At 40.2% G+C, this 23,442-nt stretch overlaps 2 protein-coding genes and 1 non-coding gene across 4 annotated transcripts; 1 reads left to right on the top strand and 2 right to left on the bottom strand.

The window, feature by feature from the left end:
• Positions 1-1,965: 1,965 nt before the first annotated feature.
• trnam-cau (transfer RNA methionine (anticodon CAU)) lies at positions 1,966-2,037 on the top strand. Its single transcript has one exon. It is a non-coding gene; the product is annotated as a tRNA-Met (tRNA).
• A 1,025-nt stretch (positions 2,038-3,062) lies between these two features.
• Positions 3,063-7,229, bottom strand: her3 (hairy-related 3). The gene is made up of 4 exons (XM_061761998.1): positions 4,542-7,229; positions 4,355-4,450; positions 3,689-3,770; positions 3,063-3,594 (listed from the first exon to the last, which is right to left on the bottom strand). The coding sequence occupies exons 1-4, from the start codon at positions 4,593-4,595 to the stop codon at positions 3,155-3,157; spliced, it is 672 nt and encodes a 223-aa protein (XP_061617982.1). The 5' UTR covers positions 4,596-7,229; the 3' UTR covers positions 3,063-3,154.
• A 299-nt stretch (positions 7,230-7,528) lies between these two features.
• LOC133482852 (taste receptor type 1 member 1-like) lies at positions 7,529-23,425 on the bottom strand. Of its 2 annotated transcripts, none has more exons than XM_061783392.1 (6): positions 21,612-23,425; positions 21,176-21,482; positions 16,716-17,441; positions 16,190-16,396; positions 15,892-16,012; positions 7,529-8,229 (listed from the first exon to the last, which is right to left on the bottom strand). In XM_061783392.1, exons 1-6 carry the CDS (start codon positions 21,779-21,781, stop codon positions 8,162-8,164), a joined length of 1,599 nt encoding a protein of 532 aa, XP_061639376.1. In that variant the 5' UTR covers positions 21,782-23,425; the 3' UTR covers positions 7,529-8,161. The 2 variants fall into 2 exon arrangements, with proteins under 2 accessions (XP_061639376.1, XP_061639375.1); XM_061783391.1 differs by lacking the exon at positions 7,529-8,229 and adding an exon at positions 13,471-14,997.
• Between the last annotated feature and the right edge of the window lie 17 nt (positions 23,426-23,442).

Below are 23,442 nucleotides of genomic sequence, written 5' to 3'. Positions count from 1 at the left end.
TTTGGGTTTTAAAATAGTGTTTTCAAATTTTGTTAGGGTTTCAAATTATGGTTTCAAAACGGGGATTAGGGTTTTAAATTAAGGTTTCAAAACAGGTTTGATTTTCAAAGTACTGTTTCAAAACGTTTTTAGGGTTTTCAAGTAGGGTTTCAAATTAGGGTTAATACTTCAAAACGGGATTATGCTTTCAAAGTAGTGTTTCAAAACAGGGTTAGGCTTTCAAATTGGGGTTTCAAAACGGGGTTAGGGTTTCAAAACGAGGTTAGGGTTTCAAATTAAGGTTTCAAAAGGGGTTAGCGTTTAAAATTGGGGTTTCAAAACAGGGATCGGGTTTCAAATTAGGGTTTCAAAACGGGACTAAACTTTCAAAGTAGCGTTTCAAAACGGGGTTAACGTTTCAAAGTAGGGTTTCAAAACAGGGTTAACTTTTCAAATTATGGTTTCAAATTAAGGTTTCAAAATTGGGTTAGCGTTTAAAATTGGGGTTTCAAAACGGATCGGGTTTCAAATTAGGGTTTCGAAACGGGACGAAACTTTCAAAGTAGCGTTTCAAAACGGGACTAAATTTTCAAAGTAGGGTTTCAAAACGGGGTTAATGTTTTAAAGTAGGGTTTCAAAACAGGGTTAACTTTTCAAATTATGGTTTCAAAACGCACATTATCATTTCCAAATTTATGTTTAAAAACAGTTCGGTTTTCAAAATAGGGTTTCAAAGCAGGTTAATCTTTTAAAGCAGGGTTTGAAAACGGGGTTACGTTTTCAAATTAGGGTTCCAAAAAAGGATTATCTTTTCCATCCATCCATCCATTTTCCGAGCCGCTTCTCCTCACTAGGGTCGCGGGCGTGCTTGGAGCCTATCCCAGCTGTCATCGGGCAGGAGGCGGGGTACACCCTGAACTGGTTGCCAGCCAATCGCAGGGCACAGAGAAACAAACAACCATTCGCACTCACAGTCATGCCTACGGGCAATTTAGAGTCTCCAATTAATGCATGTTTTTGGGATGTGGGAGGAAACCGGAGTGCCCAGAGAAAACCCACGCAGGCACGGGGAGAACATGCAAACTCCACACAGGCGGGGCCGGGGATTGAACCCGGTTCCTCAGAACTGTGAGGCTGACGCTCTAACCAGTCGGACACCGTGCCGCCGGATTATCTTTTCAATTTAGAATTTTATAATTGGGCTAGGTTTCAAAATAGGGTTATGCTTTTTAAATTAGGGTTTCAAAACAGGGTTAGGGTTTATAATTAGTGTTTCAAGCCAGGGTTAGTGTTTCAAATGAAGTTTTAAAGAGAGTTTTAGTGTTTCAATATAGGGTTTCAAAACAGGGTTGGGGTTTCAAAGTGGTTTCTGTACGGGGTAAAGGTTTCAATTTAGGTTTTCAAAATAGGGTTAGGTTTTCAAATTATGGTTTCAAAACAGGATTAGGGTTTCAAAACAACAGTTAGGAATTCAAATTAGGGTTTATGAACAAGGTTAATGTTTCCAGTTAGGGTTTAAAATTAGGGTTTCAAAACAGGGTTAGTGTTTTAAATTTGGGTTTCAAAATTGGGCTAGTCTTTCAAATTACGGTTTAACGAGCGTTTTAGCGTTTCAAAGTAGTGTTTCAAAACAGGTTTATGGTTTCAGAGTAGGGCTTCAAAACAGGCGTACGGTTTCAAATTATGGTTTCAAGACAGGGTTAGTTTTCCGAAAAAGGTTTCGGTTTTCAAAGCAGGTTTAAGGTTTGAAATTATGGTTTAAAGAGGGTTTCAGTTTTTTAAATTAGAGTTTCAAATTATGGGTTTAAAGAAAATGTTACGGTTTTAAAGTTGCATTTCAAAAAGGTTTAAAAGTATGGTTTCAAAATGGTTGAATGGTTAGGGTTAGGGTTTCTAATTGTAATTTTAATAAATAATGTATATGGGTTGTCTGGATGCGCATGTAAAAGCCACAGATGGAGGATGTAGGTCGGTCACTTACCTAAGAGCAGAGTGGCGCAGCGGAAGCGTGCTGGGCCCATAACCCAGAGGTCGATGGATCGAAACCATCCTCTGCTAGGAATGTTTTTTAATTTTTATAAACGTCGCGTTTTTTGCAGTTGTATTTAATCACGAACTATCTTTAAATAATTACTAGATCTTTTGTTACTTGATAATAACTTGCCACGGACAGAGCAGAATTTGTACGCAAGTTTGTTTCTGTGCACTCTCTGTCGGTCCTCGTGCGCTCACGGGTCCAGTCTGGTTAATAACATCGTATGCCCTTTGTAACACTATTACGGAAGCAAACCGAACAGAACCCTCGTACAATGCCGAAGAACAAAGAAGGTATGGAAAGCCGAAGCACATTCAGCCTGAAAGACAGTCACTGGTTTTCCTTTTTTCACTTTCTTCTGTGATTAATTTAATACATTTCATTGCTAACTGTATTCATAAAGGCTAAATTTTACACTGGTATTTCATTCAAATGTTTACTAAACACGCCAAATCAATATTTTAAACAATACATGGATGGGAGGTATTGTACTGTAGAGTGACGTAAACAAATCAAACAGCACTGTCAAATGACACTATACTGTCTCTAATAATTATAATTACAAATAGCTGCATGACAGAACCAGCACTGAGAAAAAAATATATGTTTTAGATCAACTTCCAAAAAAAAATCTCATTTGTTATACAACTTAATGTATTCGTTTGTCTCACGTTGTATTTATGACTTAGCTCAAAGATTACATTTCCGTCAGTCAGACATACTTTTGCCTTAGGAATATTTTTTTTTTAACATGAATACAAAAGCAAAAATTGGATTTATTCCTAAGACAATGGACATTTTGGGGTTTTGTTTCAACTTTCCTATATTTGTCTTGATTTTGAAATAAAATAATTTAAATAATATTGTTACAGGCGGTTTTGTCTTTTCTCATGTTCAATTTTAAATGTCTGTCAATGCACAATTTTAAGATACATTTACTAAACATATAAATATCAACAGCTCTCTATAAAGAAGGATGCTGTACAGAAGCATCAAGCTGTCACTGACTATATTGAAATATGGAAGAAGAGTCAGTCCATTCGTCACTTTTATTCAGAAAATAGAAGCTACAAGTATATGACATATAAGCAATAACATATCATAAACGTTTCTATGAATATGGCAAAGTGTTCAGCGTCTCTACCAAGGTCTCCACATAATGGGATGGGTGCTTCCCACTTCACCAAGACTCCTGGAGTGACGTTTCCTTTGAGTGGCTCGTTTTTCCCGAGCATTTATCGTGGGGGCAGCGACCAGCCCACGCGGTGTGGACACCTGCTGCGTGGGCCTCCGCCACTCGGTCTCACTTTCACCGCTCTGGCGAAAGTGAGAAGCGCCGTGGATCTTCTGAGAGGTCGCGTTGTCGTCCTCGCCTCTGCACGCCGTTTCTCGCGTCTCAGCGTGGGCTGGGCCGCTGTCCGTGGTCCTGAACATCTCCACCAGTTTTCCTCGTAGCAATGCCAACTTCAGGCGTCCTCGCTCGGTCACTGTGTCAGCCATCAGTAAGTAGTGGTTGAAGTTGGCCAGGCAGCTGTGGAAGCCTTGGTGGTAGTCGGAGAGCTCCCCACGCACGGAAGGAACTGCAAACAAGGATGACGCGTCAGTGAGGTTACACGGGACACCGTGAAATAAATGTTCGCATTTAATATTGTGATGCTGCATGTTCTGACTTACAGGCCTGAGATTTCTGAAGGTGCTTCAAATGTCTCACGGTGAGCTCCAAGATGTCAGCCTTCTCCAGTTTGCGCTTCCGAATCTGCGAGCAAAATAACTGTCATTGGAATTCAATGTCGTGAATATAAACTTAGTTGCCAGCATTGTGTTTGATTGCAAAGAAAGTGCTTTTATTGCCTTTATCTTCTGTCATGTTACTTAGTTTTATATGCTGTACGTTTGAAATGATTTGTACAGCACTTTGGTCGACCCTGTTGTTTATAAATGTGTTCTATAAATTTAGATTGCCTTGGATAACAACACCTAAAATTATATTGTGGCCTTCAACTATGTGTGCAGTTATCGACTTGTGCATATATGACTGTAGGCAATATGATATAATAATAATGATATATATTACGTTGTGAATCACATATTTGATTGAAGCATAAAGTAATTTCTTTAATACCTCTTAAACATTTAAAATGAGTCAAATGTTTCGTCTTATTATTTTGGGACCCCTTTAAAACGTGCTGATTTAGCTGAAGAGCTACCCGCTCAATCAGTAAACTTACCCTTTCCCAAATTCGTTTGTTAAATGTCTGATTCGAATGTGTATTGACCTCGTGGGGGTGTACAGTAGCTTTGTGTGCTAAATGAGAGCGGAGTGATTTCCTTTTTGCTTACAGTGCTGCTGTAGTGGCTCTCCAGAAGACATTTCAACTGGTCCAAACACTTGTTAATGCGAGCCCTTCGTTTCTTCTCCATCAGAGGTTTGGATACCTGGACAATTTAAATAAAGTCATCAACACATTTCATTGAATTCAGTCTTTATTACATTGACGACGTGTTTTTTTCTTTTTCTCAGACGTACCTTCTTTGCGGGGATTGAGTAGGACTTGTTCACACAGTCAGTAGTCGCCACCATTCTTTTTTTCCTGCCCTGTTTTTATTGAAGTGAATCTATTTCCCTCCCCGCAGCACAAATGACAAAGTTGACCACGCGCAGATTTATATAGACACACCCACTTAGCATGTCAATGCAACGAGACCCGCCCCAAGAACGCATGGCCAAGCACTGTTGTCATTTGGCAACCATAATCAAGAACATATCAACACACAGAAGCTACATTTGTGCTCATATCGCAGTTCAATTAACTACACAAATAGAATAGGCTACAACAAATACTCAAATATCATCTAATTCATTTTCTTACTGATTGTATAGAGTTAGAAAATATTGAAATCGTGACGTAACCCCGCAAGAACAACTTTCATCATAACTTTCAAACGTTACACTAGCACAAGCATGCATGCACGAAAAGTGTTTTTTGGAGTCAATTTGTGGTGTAGATTGTGGGACAGTTTGATTGACGAATTAAAGCAACGTCCAAACATACCGAAACCAGTTTAAAAGAATCCATACAAATATGCTGGTGGGTAGATGGGGGGGAGGGGGGGGGGGGGGGGGGGAAGTGGGAATATATGTACAATTGTGTGTATGAACAATTGGGTATGTGGAGGGGTGTATGCATTAATGTATGAGGGTTTATATGTGCTATGTGTATGTTTATAGGTATTTCCAAGGTCTGTGGAAATGGTGCATGTCTTTCGGATCAAATCATATCTGTGGAATTGTGAAGGGCTATAGGATTTAAAGAGGTTTCAACTTCTTCCCATTTCCGGTAAAAACAAAATAAATTCATTAGAAGATACTTATATTGTAGAATTTTTTTTTCATTTCTTATTATCTATTATGTCTTACTATCGAACGAGCAAGGGAAGTTTGAGGAAGCAAACGTGGCTATTCCTCGGCTATTGAACCAGGCTGGTCGGAGGGGGCGAAAGGGGCGGGGCACCGAGGAGAATCGTGGGCCGCCCCTTGTCCCCGGTCCCCCGCCTCGCAATTCTCCACAGTGCTCCCTGAAAGGAGAGCTGGCTTGGGAAAGTAAGGCTTCACTGCGGCCCACCGCGCATCTTTGACGCGCGTAAAAAGGAGCATTTGAAAATATAAATGACACAACACCATCCTTCCTGGAACAAGGTTCCTACGGAGACATTTCAGGCCAATGAGGGGGCGGGGGGCTTTTAAGGCGCTTGATGAGGGTCACGCGACCTGTCAGTGAAAACTCCAGTTGCAGACTTTGCAGCTGTGTATGAAAAAGACCCCGCGTAAAAGGAGGGCACATTTGCATTCAATCTGGGGCCGAGCGCGCTTAAAAAAAGAAGGGGCAGCATCCATTGTTCCTTCTTCTCTCCATCAAAGAGTGCCTCGTTCTCCAGTGTGAACCGCACTTTGCTTCTTTCGTTCCTGACGTCTTTACTCAACAACATCGCCCGCAGAAACCAGTCCATGAAAGTAGACATTTCCGAGAGCCGAGTTCATTTTATACAGTATACGAACATCCCGGTGAGACTCCATTGGGATACTTGTGCATACTATTTTCTTTGCATACCCTGCCTTATTGAGTACAATTACAGATGGACCAAAACCTGCCCCACTATCAGCCTTATGTGACTCTCTGGTCCTTAGAAGAAAAGTCGAGGCCAGGTGTCCTTAAATCCGATTTATGACGTTTACTGTAGTATTATATCATTCAGATGCTGTATGATGCTGATTTATTTTCTCAGATATTCGAATTTGTTTAAAAAAAAAAACAAATAACTTGCGACTCTTACAAAGGTACATTTAACATTCATTAGCCTAAATAGGTCAGGGGAAAGCCAAAAGTCATTTCTTTTTCTTTAGGCATTTCCTTTATTATATTATGGGCCACATATACTTATATTACAAACCGAAACATATTCGCAGTGTTTTATTCGTGTCAAAAGGGTTCAAATATTTAGGATACTATTCGTAAAAAACCTTTAACATTTCATATATTCTTTTGGAAAGTCTATGCGATTTTCCACAAAATGCCCCAAAATGTTTATTTCATGTATAAGTGTGTATTTTAGCATCACTAAAAAGAGAAGGTTGTTTTCTACTTGCTCGGCTCGAATAAACATTTTGTTCTTGTCAGATTAAAAATGACGTTGTGTTCCAAAAGTAAAGGATGCTTGTTTTTATTCGCAATTTCTAATCTGCATGCCCGCCTATCACATTTGGATGACGACATTGTCACGTTCACGTCACGGCCACTCAAATGGCGCGTGTCGTACGTCGAGTAACAAAAAAAAAACCCCCACCACAATAAAACACTAATTGCGTAAAATCCACCGAATAATTGCAGGACCCAAATGTAATGCAATAGTGATCTGCGTAATCGGTATGAAATCTGGCAGAGGTGTTGCGCTCCAGGCGGCTCTGTGGCGCCTTTTGTCCTCTTTTCCACGTCACATTAGTTGAGTTTTCACGCTGGCTTTGGACATGGCACCGTGGCGGCGTCTGTCTTGTTCTCCGCAGTCACAGAGGAGACGCCGCCTCGCTTATTGTTCGCGATCATTTACAATTAGCGTTGCCTCTCCTCCTTGAGCGGAGCAAAGAAGAATGCTGTGTTTTTGTTTTTGTTTCTGTTTCGACATAAAATAGGACGCAGGGGAGGGAAAGGAAGGAGGCAGAGCTTTCAAAGTGCCCCCCCCCCCCCCCCCCCCGGCACCCTATTCAAAGTCTCCATGTCATCACCTACCCATGAGAATGGCGCAACGAGAAACCCTTTTTTGTGTGTGTCCCATTTGGAAGTGCGAATGCATGCGCCATTAAACGACAAGTTAAGTGTATGTTTATAAAAACAAAAAAGGACGCAGCTCTCGCGCCGCTTTCGCTCTTTGAGCCTCGGGTCATTCATTAACCCTTTGGGGCCCTTTGTCATGGAGCCGTGCAGACGGGGGGGGGGGGGGGGGGGGGGGGGGGGCTCGGACAAAGCTGCTGTAATAATTGGACGATTGGGAGACTTGTTAGCAACAATTAGGGAGACAATTATGCTATTGCTGCAATAAACTGTGTTCGTCGTGAGAGAAACGGACGCATTTGCAAGTCAATGGTTCGGCAAAGTGGCTATAAACGCTGCATGCCATTATACTCTTTGAAAAATCCTCTCATTTCATAGTTACGATATGTATCAGTATATCGCAATATAGACTTTCAATTCATCATTTCCCCCCCCCCCCCCAATGTTGATGAATATCGATGTATTAATTTAGTATGCATCAATGTATCAATGTATCAATGTATGTGTCTTCAGACACCATAAAAAAAAACAGTCTACGTAAACTAATAGCACAAAAACAATTGCATGTTTTCATATTTTTATAGAGCGTAACGTGTAAAGATTTACAGGACAGGGAGGAAAAGTAAGTGAACCCTCGGAATTAATAACTGGCATTAACCTAACGTTTTCTGTAGTTGCGGATCAGATGTGCTCAACGACCACGATGAATTTTGGATCAGACTGTTGCAGTTCAGGGGTCTGAGATCTCTGGTGTGACCAGCTCGCTGGAGGTCATGCCGCGTGCAGCATCTCAGTCGGCTTCTTTGACTGTTGTTGTTTTGGATCATTGTCCTCGTGCAACACCAAGCCTCTTTCGAGCTTCAACTGCTGGAGAGATGGCCTCAAGTTCTTCTGCAAAATATAGTTCGAAACTTGTGAATTTGTTTTTGCATTGATGGTAGCAAGCCTTCCAGGCTGTGCTAAATAAGCACAGCCATACCACGACGCTCCCACCCACGACCATATTTCGCAGTTGGAATAAGGTTTTGACGGTGGTGTGCTGTGCCATTTTTCCTCGTGTTCCTCCAAAACAATTGAACTTTGGTTGCATCTGTCAACAGAATCATTTGACAATAGTGCTGTGTAACATCCAAGTGCACTTGACCAAATTTCAAACATGCAGCAATGTTTTTCCGGCAGACATGGCTTCCTCGTTGGTGTTCTCCCATGAACCCCATTCTCGTTCAATTTTTAACGTATGGTAGATTTGTCAGCAGTACCAGTGAAGTCTTCCGCTGACACTAGGGTTATTTGTTTATTTATTTTGTTTACCTCAATGAGCATTCTGCACTGTGTGAATGGTGCTGAACTTCCTCCATTTACAGGCAATTGTCTAATCGTGGACTGATGAAAATCAAGACTTTTGCAGATACTTTTGGAACCTTTTTCAGCTTTATACAAGTCTTCAGAAAGCTCTTTTGAGTAAGGGATGGTAGACATCAGGCAATGCTTCTTGACTGGAGACAATTCTAACCTGGTGTGTGTTTTCTAGTGTCCAGAGCAGCTTTAAGCCACACCTCCAATCTTGTCACATCCACTGGATTCCGAGGTCTGATTAGCGCTTGGAGAATCTGTAGCCTAGAGGTTCATTTACTTGTTCCTCCCTTTTCCTTTTATACTACTACTACTAATAATAATAATACATGTTATTTAAAATAATTTTTTTTTTAAAAATGCTTGCGTGGTATTAGTCTAAGCAGACGGTGTTTATTCTCGTGATTTAGATGAAGATCAGACTACGTTTTCTGACTAATTTATGCAGAAATCTAAGAAATTCCAAAGAGTTCACATACTTTTTCCTCCCACTGTATATGTCACAAATCTGTGTATGTTGACGAACAATGGGATGTGTTGATCAGTTTAACAATGTGTGTGTATCTATTGAAGTACCGTCTGTCTGTCATCTGCGTTTAAAGAAGAAAGATGCCTTTCTCTTAAAAGCACATGGTGTTTGGTCCCACTGTCCAATGTTTTATGCTCATATTTAATTCGTGAACAGAAACTTCTTTCAACTGCTTTTTAAAAACAAAAACAATTATAATTATTTTTAAAGTTGATAAAATTGAGTTCAGTTGAGCTGTTAAGGCACAGGTCTTGATCACACAGCACTAGAAAGCTGGCATATGTTACATACGCACCCATCCGGGAGGCCACGACATTGGCACCATGCAGCACCACATGCAGTGAATCCATTGTCATGAAGATTTCGTAGTTCTTCTCATGGTCGCATGCGTACACGCAGTGTCCCATATATGTGGCCTGTGTGTTAAAACGTGCAGACGAGGGCAGGCCCTCTATTGGGCACAGCGAGAGCGGATCAAATCGATTTGCCGCCTTCCATTCAGGTGCACTCGAGTCTGCGCTGGTGCGACCAAAGCGCTTTTGTTGTGTGCAACAAGTGCACAAAACAGAGCAGGTACACTAACAGGTGCATGCAGTGGGATTTAAAAAAAAAAAAAAATATATATATATATATATTACAAATATAGAGACGGGATTTGGGGCAAAGCCACGCGACAGCAGCTCTGATCAAACATCAAATAGAAAGAGCATCATGAATTTCTATGGACTGCTTCTCGGTTTATTTAAATAGTTCTTCTTTTGCTTAGGGCGCACAATGGCCGCTGTTCGCCCGTGTGTGCAGGGGTGAGCGCATGAAAGGAGCCGAGGTGCACATTAACATCGCTTAAGGTTCTGTGAATGCCCCAAATGAACTGACTGCAAAGTAACTTTATAACTCGCTGGAGGATGAAGCCTTTGTCCGTCCCTCAAGTCAAAGACAAGAGGGAGCAAAGAAGGAGAGGCAGGGGTGCCATTGTGAAACACTAAAGCGCATGGGTATTGATGCGCCTTGAATTGCAAAACATCTGCCATTTACTTGGAAGCACTTGAGCGGGATTTGAATTAAATCATGGAGCAGCCCTTTGGTGCGATGTCTTCGTAAAACAATACTTAGTGAGACGAAATCACTCCATTTTAGCTTGATATGTGTGAACAGAAACAAACAAAAAAAACAACAACATGTACCCACATTCGCAACCAGCTGTCGCGCTAAACTACTGCCGTTATTTCGTGAAAATACGGGTCGTCTTTTACCTCGCTTATGTTGAATGTGATGGATGTATGATCATAAAGTAGAGATAATTGACTGTTCTGTAGATTAAATCCCTCCAGTTAGTTTGAAACAACGATTCGCAGGCTAAAAATGAACCGAGAAACATGATGTGATTGCTTTAAAGGGATGGAGAGCACACCCGAAAAGTCCATCAATCTCACTCACATCAGCATCACTTGGGATCGAGCTTGAATTTAATGGACATTTTCTCGCCACACAAATCCCATGGACGCGACCTAAAGTAGATTTTGGTTTAGTTTAGGGACCATTTGCCAGCCAAGGATTTCCCAGGGTCCCCCCTTTATCTAACCAAAGGGGGAAATTGAAAGGTACAACTGAAAAGATACAGGGGCGTTCCTGCGATTTTCCTCGCTCCCTATGTTATTTTTGGGACACACACACACACACAAATGTATCCCTGCAGCAGAATGACTGCGTCTTGAGCAAAATGCCTTATCGTGAACAAGCTGGTCAAAACAAATAAAATAAAAAAATAATAATGTTATCGCAATGTGCATTCTACAGGAAAGAGTACATAATGAAACGTGAATAAAATCACAGTGCTGAGTAAGGCATATTTAAGCAGAAGAGTCACCCAAATATGATAAAATCTTAATAAATGCTCCCAAGCTGGAATAAGAAAATTGCAACAATACAACAAGAATATTGTAATTTGACAAGACAAATCGAAATATTGTAAGAAGAAAGTTGATTCCAAAGGAGCAAGCATGTTCTGAAATATCGCCCAACAACAAATAAATGGCGTAAATGGTAGAAAATGAATGTTCCAAATTACACGCGAGGAAAAAAATATTACGGCAAGAATTCGTACGAGATTTCACGAAATGTCGTAAGATTGTGAGATTAAAAAATATGGCTCGCACAGAAGCTGCAATTTGAGCAAAACTTGAAATATTACATGAATAAACAATAAAGAAGAGGATCAAACCTTTTCTAAAGTAGGCCTATTGCCAACGATAATTATTGTTGATAATTTACAACTAAAAATGGAGGATTTACATTAAATATGTGAAGTTATTTAATAATGTCAAGAATGGCGTAATTATACAATAAAAATCGTATAATGTGAGAATTAGGCTGAGTGGTAAATGTATGAGAAAACATGTATTCCACAGATCAAGCTGAAATTCAAGTCAACTAAATATCATGGTCAGATGATGAAATGTGTTTTTGAGTTGGCCTTTAACCCCACAGCATTATAGTTGACAAATCGAAACAAATTTTTGATTAACACGCCTTCTGAGTTAAGCAACGTGTGCGGCGAACGCAAGTCTGAAATTGGTATGAAATCGTCAATTTGTTGGTGTCAGCATTGAGCTGCTCCCCCCACGGCGCCATATGCCGCCCTAAGTGGCACCATTGAGCAATTCGTTCCCACTTTCACGGTTCATCCTCCCAGTCTCCCCGTCGTCCAGGAGCAGTGAGTGAATAGCCGCAACAAAATGCCAATTGAGCCCCAGGAATGATCACATACCCCACATGTTGTTATTTGGGTGAGATAAATGGTTAACTTTGATTAGGTGGCTAATCCAATATTCGTGCTTGGGTTCCTTTTCAAAGTAACCGTTAAAATCTGTTAAATCTAATTGAGGGAACGTGTCATAGCTGAATAGTGCCACCATGTGGTGATTTTACCCCCGTTTTAATGTTGAAGATGACGAAAGACAAGTCTTGTTGCATGACTTTTGGACATACTTCATCATTAACATAGCTGCAGATGAGAACACAGATTTACAAAAAATAAGATGAGCTTTGCAATGAAATGCAATAGTGCAAGTACTATGAAATTATGGAAAAATACACTGTTTCCTATGGGCAAATTCAAGTTTTAAGTGAGCTTGTAGTATATTTTTGAAATTATGCATCTAGTTTTGAACAAATAACAACAACAACAAAATCATCTGCTCCTGTATGTAAGTCAGCAAAAGTAACGCTTATAGCATGAAACAATCAGTGAAATAAAAACCTCTTATTAAGGTAACCGTGTATTCCGATTATATCATATCTTTAACATTAACATTATTATAAATAAAAGTAAACATTGAAACAATGAAGTGTAATTTAAACACAGTTATAAAACCACCTTATTTTATTTTTCAATTCAATATGTTTCAGTTTGAATACTATTTTTCTACAGCGCCAATATTTATTTTCAGTGTCAAAACTTATTAGTAATCTTGTGCTTCCATGCGTACATTTTTTTTTTTTTTTTTTACAGGCACAAAATTATTTGAGGATGCTACAAAATGGAAGTTGGCTACAGTGAAGGCCTGAAAGGATTTTCATCCAAGTACAGTATTAAAAATTATGGTTGTATGTAGAATAATGCCACAAAACCTCTTTAATGTTATTAAAGCTGAAAGTCTACATTTTAATCGCATCTTCCATTGCTGACACTACCGAAACTAGCAAGAGCGTCTGGTTCTTGCTGTTCTTGGTTACACACATTTGGTGTCACCGTGAAAGAGGTTGAAACCCTTGGTAGTTTGGATAAAAAAATGGGGTCCTCTGGCCAGCTTGGTAATACTACATGTCTCTGTGGTCTGTCGAATTTACAAGACATTTTTTGGGATGACTTTGGTAGGACTTTTAAGTGATGTCCTGATTGAAAAGGTCTGGAGGTAATCAGGCTTGGTTGTGGGCAGTGAAAATGAAATCAGCTTTTCAAAAAAAGTGATTAGCGACAGTTAATGCGACTTAATTTGACGCATTAACCATGCATTTTTTTGGAATGTGGGAGAAAACCGGAGTAAACCCACACAGGCACGGGGAGAGCATGCAAACTCCACACAGGCGAGGCCGGATTTGAGTCCTCAGAATTGTGGGGCAGATGTGCTAACCAGTCGCCCACTGTTCCATAAATAGAAACGCTTCTTAAAAATGGCATTTTATGTTTACTTGGGTTATATCTGATATTTACATTTGTTTGATGATCTTAAACATGAAAGGGGGGAAAATGCAAAAAAAGAAAAAAAAGAAAATAAAAATAAAAAAGAATCAGAGAAAGAGGCAAATACTTTATCACAGCACGTAAGTGCACTCCAATTACCATAACAAGTCAATTGAAATTGAAAAATAATGACACTGAAGAGAAGTAAATGCACTACCACTTATAAGAGATGGACATTAAAGTGAAATCTAAAGATTGACATTGGAAAAAATTCCACATTCTCGCAATCAAATATTATATCTTTTAATGTCTGTAGACCCATTTAATTTTTCCAATTGAATCCTTATCAGCACCAATACAGTACATGTTTTGGTGTCCATACATTTTTTTCCCACTTGAGGCACAAAATCCCAAAACCTAATGTCAGTGTGATGTCTCATAGAAATGTCAGTAATGTGCACAAAATGGCTGTCCACCTGAACGACAAATACCATATTTTAGTGAAGCTTCTTAAATGAAAGATGAAAGTCCACACTTGAGTTACATCTTGTTTGTTTTATTTCCAAGCCATTGTGAAAGTGTATTGAGCCCAAAATCCTAGTGTTAGTGTCTAAATACTTCTGGACCTAGTAGTTTAAAATGAGGGTGGTAATCACTGCAGGCTACTACTGGCTAATTGTTTTGGTGTAATTCTGGATTATACCTTGAAAGTACTGTGGTGTGTTTTTGTGGGGTTGAAATATGATGATGTAACATTTTGGGAGGAAATACCACAAGAGGAAGGAGTAGAGGCTGGAGAGCACTGCAAGAGCATTCAGGCTTGGGATGAACTTACCCCTGTAAAGCATATAAATAGTCACAAAGACGATCCAGGTGAGGATCAGCAGGAGCAAGCAGAAGGTTATCGCTTTGGCCTCGTTGTAATTTTTGGGGAGATCCTTTCCCATGTAGGAAAAAATGAAGCAGAGGGTGCATAAACACACAAGCAAAAATATCGGACCAGTGGCCGCCTTAGCACTGATTTCACAGCTCAGTATGATTTTGTCTGGAGACCATGTCGTCTCATTGTATGGCTTGGGGGTGGAGATCCAAAAGGTACTTAAATGGAGGACGCATTGCGTTACAAACATCACCGTGACGACGAGCCACTGTCCGTGATATTTCATCCACCAACCGTGGAGCTTGGGGAACTTGGCGGCAATTTTAAAAATACAAACAATCTGAAAAGCGCGCACCACAAAACATGCAAGGCACATAGAGAAAAGCAATGAAAACGGCACGAACCGTAAGACACATGACAAAACGGAGGGCTTGCCAAAAAAGAAGCCGATACTCAGACTGCTCAGACCGAGGCAGCCCAAAATGAGGAAGCACATGTGACCGCCAGCGGACCTGACGACTGGCGTGTTGTAGTTGAGGGCAAAGATAACGCTCGTGGCGACCCCCAGGCCCAGCAAGAGCAAGGTGGCCGCAATGATCAATATAGCGGTGCTGTCCTCAAATGAGACGTACTCCACTTTTCGCAGGGTGCATGATGTGCTGGCTTCTGACGACCACTCTGTCGCCTTACAGTCCACACACTTGTATGCATCCTCTGTGGTGCACACAAAATTAGGCCATTTGTACACATTGGCACTAAAGGGTTTTTTAATGAAAAAAAAAAAAAAGAAGCACTGGGGCACATTTAAGTGCTAATTGGGCAAGGGGCCACATACTGTACAGTGGAACCTCTAAAGCAGCGCAGAGGTGGGGGACGAATTTTGACCCATGGGGTCACATACAGTGGGTACGGAAAGTATTCAGACCCCCTTAAATTTTTCACTCTGTTATATTGCAGCCATTTGCTAAAATCATCCATCCATCCATCCATCCATTTTATGAGCCGCCTTTACTTTTACCAGAGCCTGACTTATTTTAACACTATGACAGCTAAGAATGTTAAAAATGTACTTAAAGGTTTTATGATGGTGACAGTTTGCCCCTGAAACAATTTTTATTTAGATTTCCTTTAATTCATATTGTAAAAAAAAAATAATGTATACGAAGATTTTTGGTTGACAAGCATCCCGGAACAAATTGTGTTCGACTGCTGAGGTTCCACTGTATGAGTAAACGCTCAAGGGGCATTCTAAATGGACCCTTGATGCCTCACTAATAGAACCCTGTGACTTCTTACAGCTAATCAGGTAGGAACAGTTATTATTATAATTCTAAATGAAATATGAAATATCATGACATTTAAATTGTATACTGCATCGCAACAATATCCTGGAAAAAAAAAAATCAGAGAAAAGTAGGCTACTGTGATGTAATGGAAAAATCAACATAATTAGCTAAGCTGAACACTCATCTTTGTAAAGGCAGACATGTTGATCATATGACTGGTTCTCATTAGATATTGTTAGAGTGTACCTAGTGATGTAAGCGTCCAGTCAGTGCAGACTTTTAAATATCAAATGACTCGTTCCTTTGTTGAGACTTACTGTACCTGAGATGTTGATATAGGTTCCATCAGGACATTCCTCACAGGTGAAGCAACAGTGGTGAATTCCGTCTTGCTTCTTTGCAAATCCAACAGGACATTTGTGAGAGCATTGTGACGTTGGTACCTGCACAAGACAAAGGGTGTAGCAGTTTCATAAATTTAAGAAAACTTGTTCAATGCAGTGATTCCCATTCCGAAGCGAGATTGATACTAACTTCATTCTCTATGATAAAAAACAAAACAGGTGAGACGAAAAAAAACGGCATCAAATGTGACGACAAATAAGAAAGAAATAGCCCACCTTCCACTTTCCATGCCACTGAATTTTCGTCTCATCAATGACCATGTTGACTGAGGACTGCAATTCAAAGTATCCGATCTCCTCTATTTCACCACTCTTGTTCCAGAAAACGATAGAATAAGATCCAAATTTGGGGTCCCCATGCTCATCAAACTGAATGCTCTGGTTCAGCAGTGTGAAGTTTGACTTCTTCAGCTCCACCAGAACCTAAAAGATGGAACGCATGGTCACATAAAGCACGTGCACTTCATTCCAAATAAGATTTTGATGCTTGTTAATTCCACTGTTGAAAATATCATAGTGGAAAAACAATAATACTTACTTACTTAATACTAGAAAGGAGGATATGCTACATTGCTGATTTGCTATTCTCCCTCTTACCAAGAAAGTATCCTGCAGTTGCTCATTGGGTATCCGCATTAAACTTTCACTTTTATGTCATATCAAAGAACACTCACATGAAAAATAATATTGGTATTATTATGAATGTGAATAGTTCAAACGGTTTGAATAAAAACCCACTCACCTTGTGTGGAAACACAGAAATATTTCTGTGACATGTGTGTTTCTCACATTGCAAGACATTGTGTAAGGCGTGAGCGACGGAATATACGGCCGAATAAACAGAAAACGAATAGGTAGGGTCCATGGAGATGATATCCTGTGCACTCAGATTCGAGCAGTTGCAAATCTGATTGCAAAAACGAAGCTCCTCTGCATCTTCACAAGGGCCTTTGCTTTGGGAATCAAGGAGAAATTCACTAAAACCAGGAATAGTCAACAGAGGCTGAGACACTCCCAGTACTGTTCCAATTTTTTGGATGCCTTTCATCTTTGGGAGCTTCTCATTTAACGACCAGGTTTCGACCGCTAGCCACACCTTGTTTGTGACACCCACCTGTATCGCTGACTCAATGAGAGCCTCGACTGACAATTTGGGAGCAAAAACAACAATGGTTTTTATTCTGTGCGCCTCAATATGTTGGAACATTTCAGAGTAATTTGAGCTTTGTTTGAAGTCCATGGCAAAGGCCAGACAAATGTCAGTATCCTTAATCAAGTTCCTGAAGAGTGCCAGGCCGTCATTGCCATAAGCATCATTGCTGTAAAGTAAGGCCACCCATTGCCATTTGAAGTGCTCCATGATGGCTACAATCACTTTGACGCTGTCTTTATTGGAATGAACGGTGCGCAGGAAAGATGAATATTTCGCTTTTTCTGAAAAGGCCGAGCTGGCAGCTCCGTAGCTGACCTGTTAAAGGGATAACAGAGGAGTTGTCAGTTTTCATTAACAATAAACAAGCAAATGGCATTCACTTTTTTGTTGTATTGCCAAAAGTATTTGCTCACCTGCCTTGACTCACATATGATTTTAGGTGGCATGGTGGACAACTGGTTAGCACATCCGCCTCACAGTTCTGAGGACCCGGGTTCAAATCTGGCCTCGCCTGTGTGGAGTTTGCATGTTCCCCCGTGCCTGCGTGAGTTTTCTCCAGGTACTCAGATTTCCCCCCACATCCCCAAAACATGCATGGTAGGTTAATTGAAGACTAAATTGTCCGTAGTTATAAATGTGACTTTGAATGGTCATTTGTTTCTATGTGCCCTGCGATTGGCTGGCAACCAGTTCAGAGTGTACCCCGCCTCCTGCCTACAGTTAGCTGGGATAGGCTTCAGCATACCTGCGACCCTAGTGAGGATAGGCGGTGGAGAAAATGGATGGATGGATGGATCCCATTCTAAATACATATGGTTTGATATGATGCTGGTCTAACCTTTGTAGCTATAAAGTCTTGTGGGAAGGCTTTCAACAAGGTTCAGGAATGAATTTATGGGAATTTTTGCCAATTGTTCCAGGAACATATTTGTGAGGTCACACACTGATGTTGGACGAGAAGCCCTGGCTCACTGTCCACTCGAAATCAACCCAAAGGTGTTCTATCGACTGTTTTTTTGTCAATGTCTTTATGTCTCAAAAGTCCATCCATCCATCCATTTTCTGAGCCGCTTCTCCTCACTAGGGTCGCGGGCGTGCTGGAGCCTATCCCAGCTATCATCGGGCAAGAGGCGGGGTACACCCTGAACTGGTTGCCAGCCAATCGCAGGGCACATAGGAACAAACAACCATTCGCACTCACAGTCATGCCTACGGGCAATTTAAAGTCTCCAATGAATGCATGTTTTTGGGATGTGGGAGGAAACCGGAGTGCCCGGAGAAAACCCACGCAGGCACGGGGAGAACATGCAAACTCCACACAGGCGGGGCCGGGGATTGAACCCGGGTCCTCAGAACTGTGAGGCTGACGCTCTAACCAGTCGGCCACCGTGCCGCCTGTCTCAAAAGTGTTCTCTGTCAATTGACTGTCTGTTGTCGTACTAGAGCGGCTCCAACTACCGGAGACAAATTCCTTGTGTGTTTTTTTGGACATACTTGACAAATAAAGATGATTCTGATTCTGATCGGGTTGAAGACAGGACTCTGTGCAGACCAGTCAAGTTCATCCATACAAAAATTCTCTCATCCATGTTCTATATGGACCTTGCTTTGTGCACTGGTGCATAGACATGTTGGAATGGGAAGGAACTGTGTGACTGTCCAAAATCTCTTGGTATGGTGAAGCATTCAGAGTTCCGTTCACTGTAGCTCAGGGGCTAATATTTTGGACATTTCCAACTTTGTGGGAACAGTTTGGAGGGGGCCCATTCCTGTTCCAACATGACTGTGCATCAGTGCACAAATCTAGGTTGACAAAGACACGGATGAGAGAGTTTGATGTGGATCCTGACCTCAACCCTATAGAACACCTTTGGGTTGATTTCGAGTGGACAATGAGTCAAGCCTTCTCGTCCCACATCAGTGTGTATCCTCACAAATGCGCTTCTGGAAAAATGGTCATAAATTCCCATAAACACACTCCTAAATCTTGTGTAAAGCCTTTCCAGAAGAGTTTAAGATGTTATACTTGAAGAGGGTGGACCGATGTCATATAAAATGGATTAAGAATGGGATGTCACTTAAATTCATATGAGTCAAGGCAGGTGAGCAAATACTTTCGGCATGAAACATGTAGTCCTAGCTTCTCCCCAGGATCACTGTTGTATGTCACATATTATTTGTATGAATGCTGAAAATCTCAAAAAGTTAAAGTGGAGCTATTTATGCTGCAAATGTTGAGAGTTAAGAATCCACACCAATGATGGAAAATTATGGTATTTATTGTGTGTCTCCAAAGTCACGATACACTTCCTTTTTCTCTATTTCGGTTGAGGTACTGTATCATTCGGACAGACATGAGTCCATTTGACAGCTTAGGCTTTGCAGTTTTCATTCCCTTGCCCATGCCTGGCCAACTTGGCCATTGTAGCAGTGTTGCGAAATTGCCACCTGGCAGGAATTATTTTTCTGTCGCCGTCTGCAGTTCAGCGGCAGTTTGCTTCATAGAGTGATAAAGCTTTACCTGTACCGACTTCAGGTTATTACGCATCATAATCTTCCACTTGAAGTCTTTGAACATGAAGTCAGTAAGGGTAAAGCTTCATCACTCTGCAAAGTATCTGCTGAATCGAACTTTTGTTTATTCTTTGTTTCAATGCAGCCCCCTGACTAGACTTTCCACAAAGGCTTGGTCTAGCAATTCAGTTTTCATCAGTCATGGTAGTAGCAGGCCGTCCACTGCGTGGTTTATTAAGAACGGATCCTGTTTCGAGAGACTTGCCATGGAAAGCGTAAATTGTACTACGCGTGTGACGGCTATACAATGCCAGACGGCAGTTTTGCAACGCGGTCAATTGTCAAGGGCATATGCCAACAAAAACTGCAAACCTAAGCTGTTAAACACTGTTGGCCTCATGTCCATCAATGTCAATTATACCTGAAAGGAAATTGAAAAGAAAATGAACTATATTGTGACTTTTCAGACATCCTGTATATCACTAACATTGCTATTTCTCAAACGATGCAAACACAAAAAACAAAATAGGTCTTAATGGAGTCAGAGTGAGATATTAAGCCCTTATCTTCCCCTAAAATGACTTAAGTGAGAAAAGCAAAGCATATATGGCCAGCAACCAATGAGCTTGCTCATATGTCATTCGGATAGTGCCTGTCGCGGGCATATTTGCATGTTTATTGGAAATTTCTAATTGCTATGATATTCCTTGATGTATTCACCGGCATTATCGCCTGTAATAGATTTTTTTCCTATGGAATTTCAGCTTGGCAACTGCTCTTCTCAGCATTCACACTCAGTTTTGTAGAGAAATAATTAGTTTTGAATGAGACAGAAGATGGCTAAAGCTGGGCTGGTACAGACCCTGCCAAACGAGTTGTGGAGTGAGGTTAAGCGGTTCAGAAACTGGATGGAGGGATGGTACTAGTACCACCAGTGGTATGCGGGCTCCCTCTGGTGGTACGCGAAGAATAAATGAATTAATGCTCAAACTGTGTATGCTACAGTGGCTTAAACTTTAGTTTTCTTATTTCTTCTTTTTTTAAATCCAGTTAATACATTTCTGTACAGTTAAGTTGAATTCAACTTAAGTAAAATACAGTCACATTTAACATTTTAGAAATGTGGTATCATTTATTTAGGTCCAAATTTGCATTTATGTGCAATACATTTTAATTATCATTAAAAAGCATATATTTTCCACTATTCAAACGCAGTGTTAAAACTGTGCATATGTTACAGCGGATTACAATAATATGAATGTTTTTGGGACTAAAACCTGGGCGTTGCTTTTGATTATGGTGGTACTTAAAAGAGAGTTGAGTATTTTTTGAGGTGGTACTTTATGTGAAAAGTTTGAGAACCATTGCAGTAGAGTGTAAAATAGGGCTAAAAATTATGTGGACATCTCCTTGTCAGGGCATTAATGAACAGACTTCTTAAAAGTGCTGATCAGTGAGCCGGTTATAGCGAGTACATACTTTCTAGTTTGAATAGAAACTGTAAACTATATGAATACAGTTGTTGTGAGAGTCACCAGTGGAATGAGATCCATCATGAAGAGTGGCGCTACAGTCAGGGTGTCGGTGCTTGTAAAAGGGCCCACCACTCCTATGACTTTGGAGGTTGCAGACAGATGCTGGTGTTCCGCACCCCAAGGTCGGATCAATCCGTTGGCTGAAATGAGGTCAAAAATACCAGGGAAGTTCTTCGAAATGGAGCAGTGGTCAAATATCTTGTAGCCCAGAGACACATTGGGCAAGAGTTGGGTTGAGTTATTGATCTGCTCCACGGAGAATCTCATCAGCTGAAACCTCCGATAACTTGACAGACTGAAGGCTTGACTGCAAGGAGAAGTTAATTTGATTAGACATCTTTTCATCATCAAAAACAACAGATGGCAACGACACAGTACACTTACACACCCCTTCTCACTACAAGCACAATATGAAACATTAATTGCGCAGACTTACCTGGAGCAGTGAATGGCTTCTGGTCTCTCGTAGCTAATAGAGCTACTAGTGTGAATGTCAAAAAGTCCACCTATCAAATAATCTCCATTCAGGTTGAACTGAGAGTTGCATTGAGTCCATGCGTGTAAAACATTTCCCATCAAATACAAAGAGACAAGAAAATGCATCATTCTCTTCGTTATCTTTGACCAAGCTGGTGTAACCTATCAGTATGATACTTCTCTGCTTTTAATAAGTAACATGATGCGTCTATTGGCAAAACCCCATGTGACCATTTCCATGCACTCCGGAATGCATGACTAGAATTAGCATTAGTATCTGAAAAGGATGAGGGTTTCACAAATAAGTATGCAAAGAGAATCAGGACTGGCTGTGAAGACTCAGCGACTATGGTGAAAACAATCTCAGCAAAAACAAACTAGGTTATTAATGAATTCTGGTCCAAATTGTACTTGCAGTATAATAAAAAAAACAAAATGTTTTTGCTTTTAGTCAAACATAATATTTTACTAGGCTTGAAAAAGCAGTGGCAGCTGAAACTAGATCATGTAAATAAAGACAAGGTCACAAGCAAATACATGAATTCAACCAGTCAGCCATGTCACATCCACTTACAAATGTGCTGTGTACGAACACAAATGATTTGCAAGCAGTTTCCCCCCCATGGTAACACTACAGATTCTCTTACTGTGTGTACTACAACATTTAATTCAGAGGAAGCTGTTTTACAGGTAAGTGTACAAGTCACAGAAATGCGCCCCTTATCCTATCTGACCAAATAAATAGCAAATTGGTGCCAACACAATGCAGTTTCTTCATCTGACTATGGAATCATAGGACATTACAACAGTTGTGTGAACAATTTTACTGTTTTTTTTAAATTCAGGGTCTTTGTCAAGTGTGAGATAAAAAAAAAAAAAAGGAAAGAAAATACCCCAATAAATAGTGTAATCAAAACGCAACAAAAACAACCATTTAAAACAAATTAACTTTCTGATAGATGAACCATGCACAAATCAAATACAGGAACTGTATAACAGTCCACAGAATTTGAAATGTAATAAGTGCAGTGCATAATACTGCTTCTAAGGTTAGATTAGATGTATCACAACATTCAGTAAAACCGTGCATGAGACACATGCTTTAGTATGGCCTTTTTAAAAATGTGTTTATATGTTTTACTTACAAAAAAAATAAATCAAGTTTACATTTGCATGTTTTCTTTCCCTTGTTGCTAGTTTGCAAACTTCAAGTGGACTTACAGATTTGACTGTTAAGATACATAGCTAGAAAGTAAGTTTGCTTTTACCTGCTGTTCGACCTTCCTTCCGTATCCGTTCTGTATTCATGTATTTATCCAAAATAAATAAATTTTAGTTTGTGTTCATCTTGGTTTACTACAATAACCTTGGTTCAAATTAAATTTGTAATATTTTTTTCTGTCTTTTAAAACTGTGTAGGAGGAGTACAGAAATCATAAGAACAGTGACTGAGCACATGCATCTATCTGCCAAAACTTAACTGCACTCGAAATGATCACCTAACACTATTGATAGATAACATACTTGTTAGTTTAGTGCAATTCATCCATTTGAAATCCACCCTGACAAAAAACACCACAGATAAAATATTGAAGCAAATATCTTTGTACTGTTTCAAGGGACATATCCTGTTTAATAGCATTTGAAGTGGCAAAAAAAAAAAAAAAAAAAAATACACTTAAGTTATTAAAACCAAGTTTTGAACAGTTACACAAGAAACCAATAACATGCAAGTCATAAGAAACATTGAATGCATTAAATCAAGAACCCAATTAAACAGTTCTGCTTTT

This window comes from Phyllopteryx taeniolatus, chromosome 1 (assembly GCF_024500385.1).
Source record: "Phyllopteryx taeniolatus isolate TA_2022b chromosome 1, UOR_Ptae_1.2, whole genome shotgun sequence".
Classification (NCBI taxonomy): Eukaryota; Metazoa; Chordata; class Actinopteri; order Syngnathiformes; family Syngnathidae; genus Phyllopteryx; species Phyllopteryx taeniolatus.
This window is presented reverse-complemented; position numbering and strand designations above follow the sequence as displayed.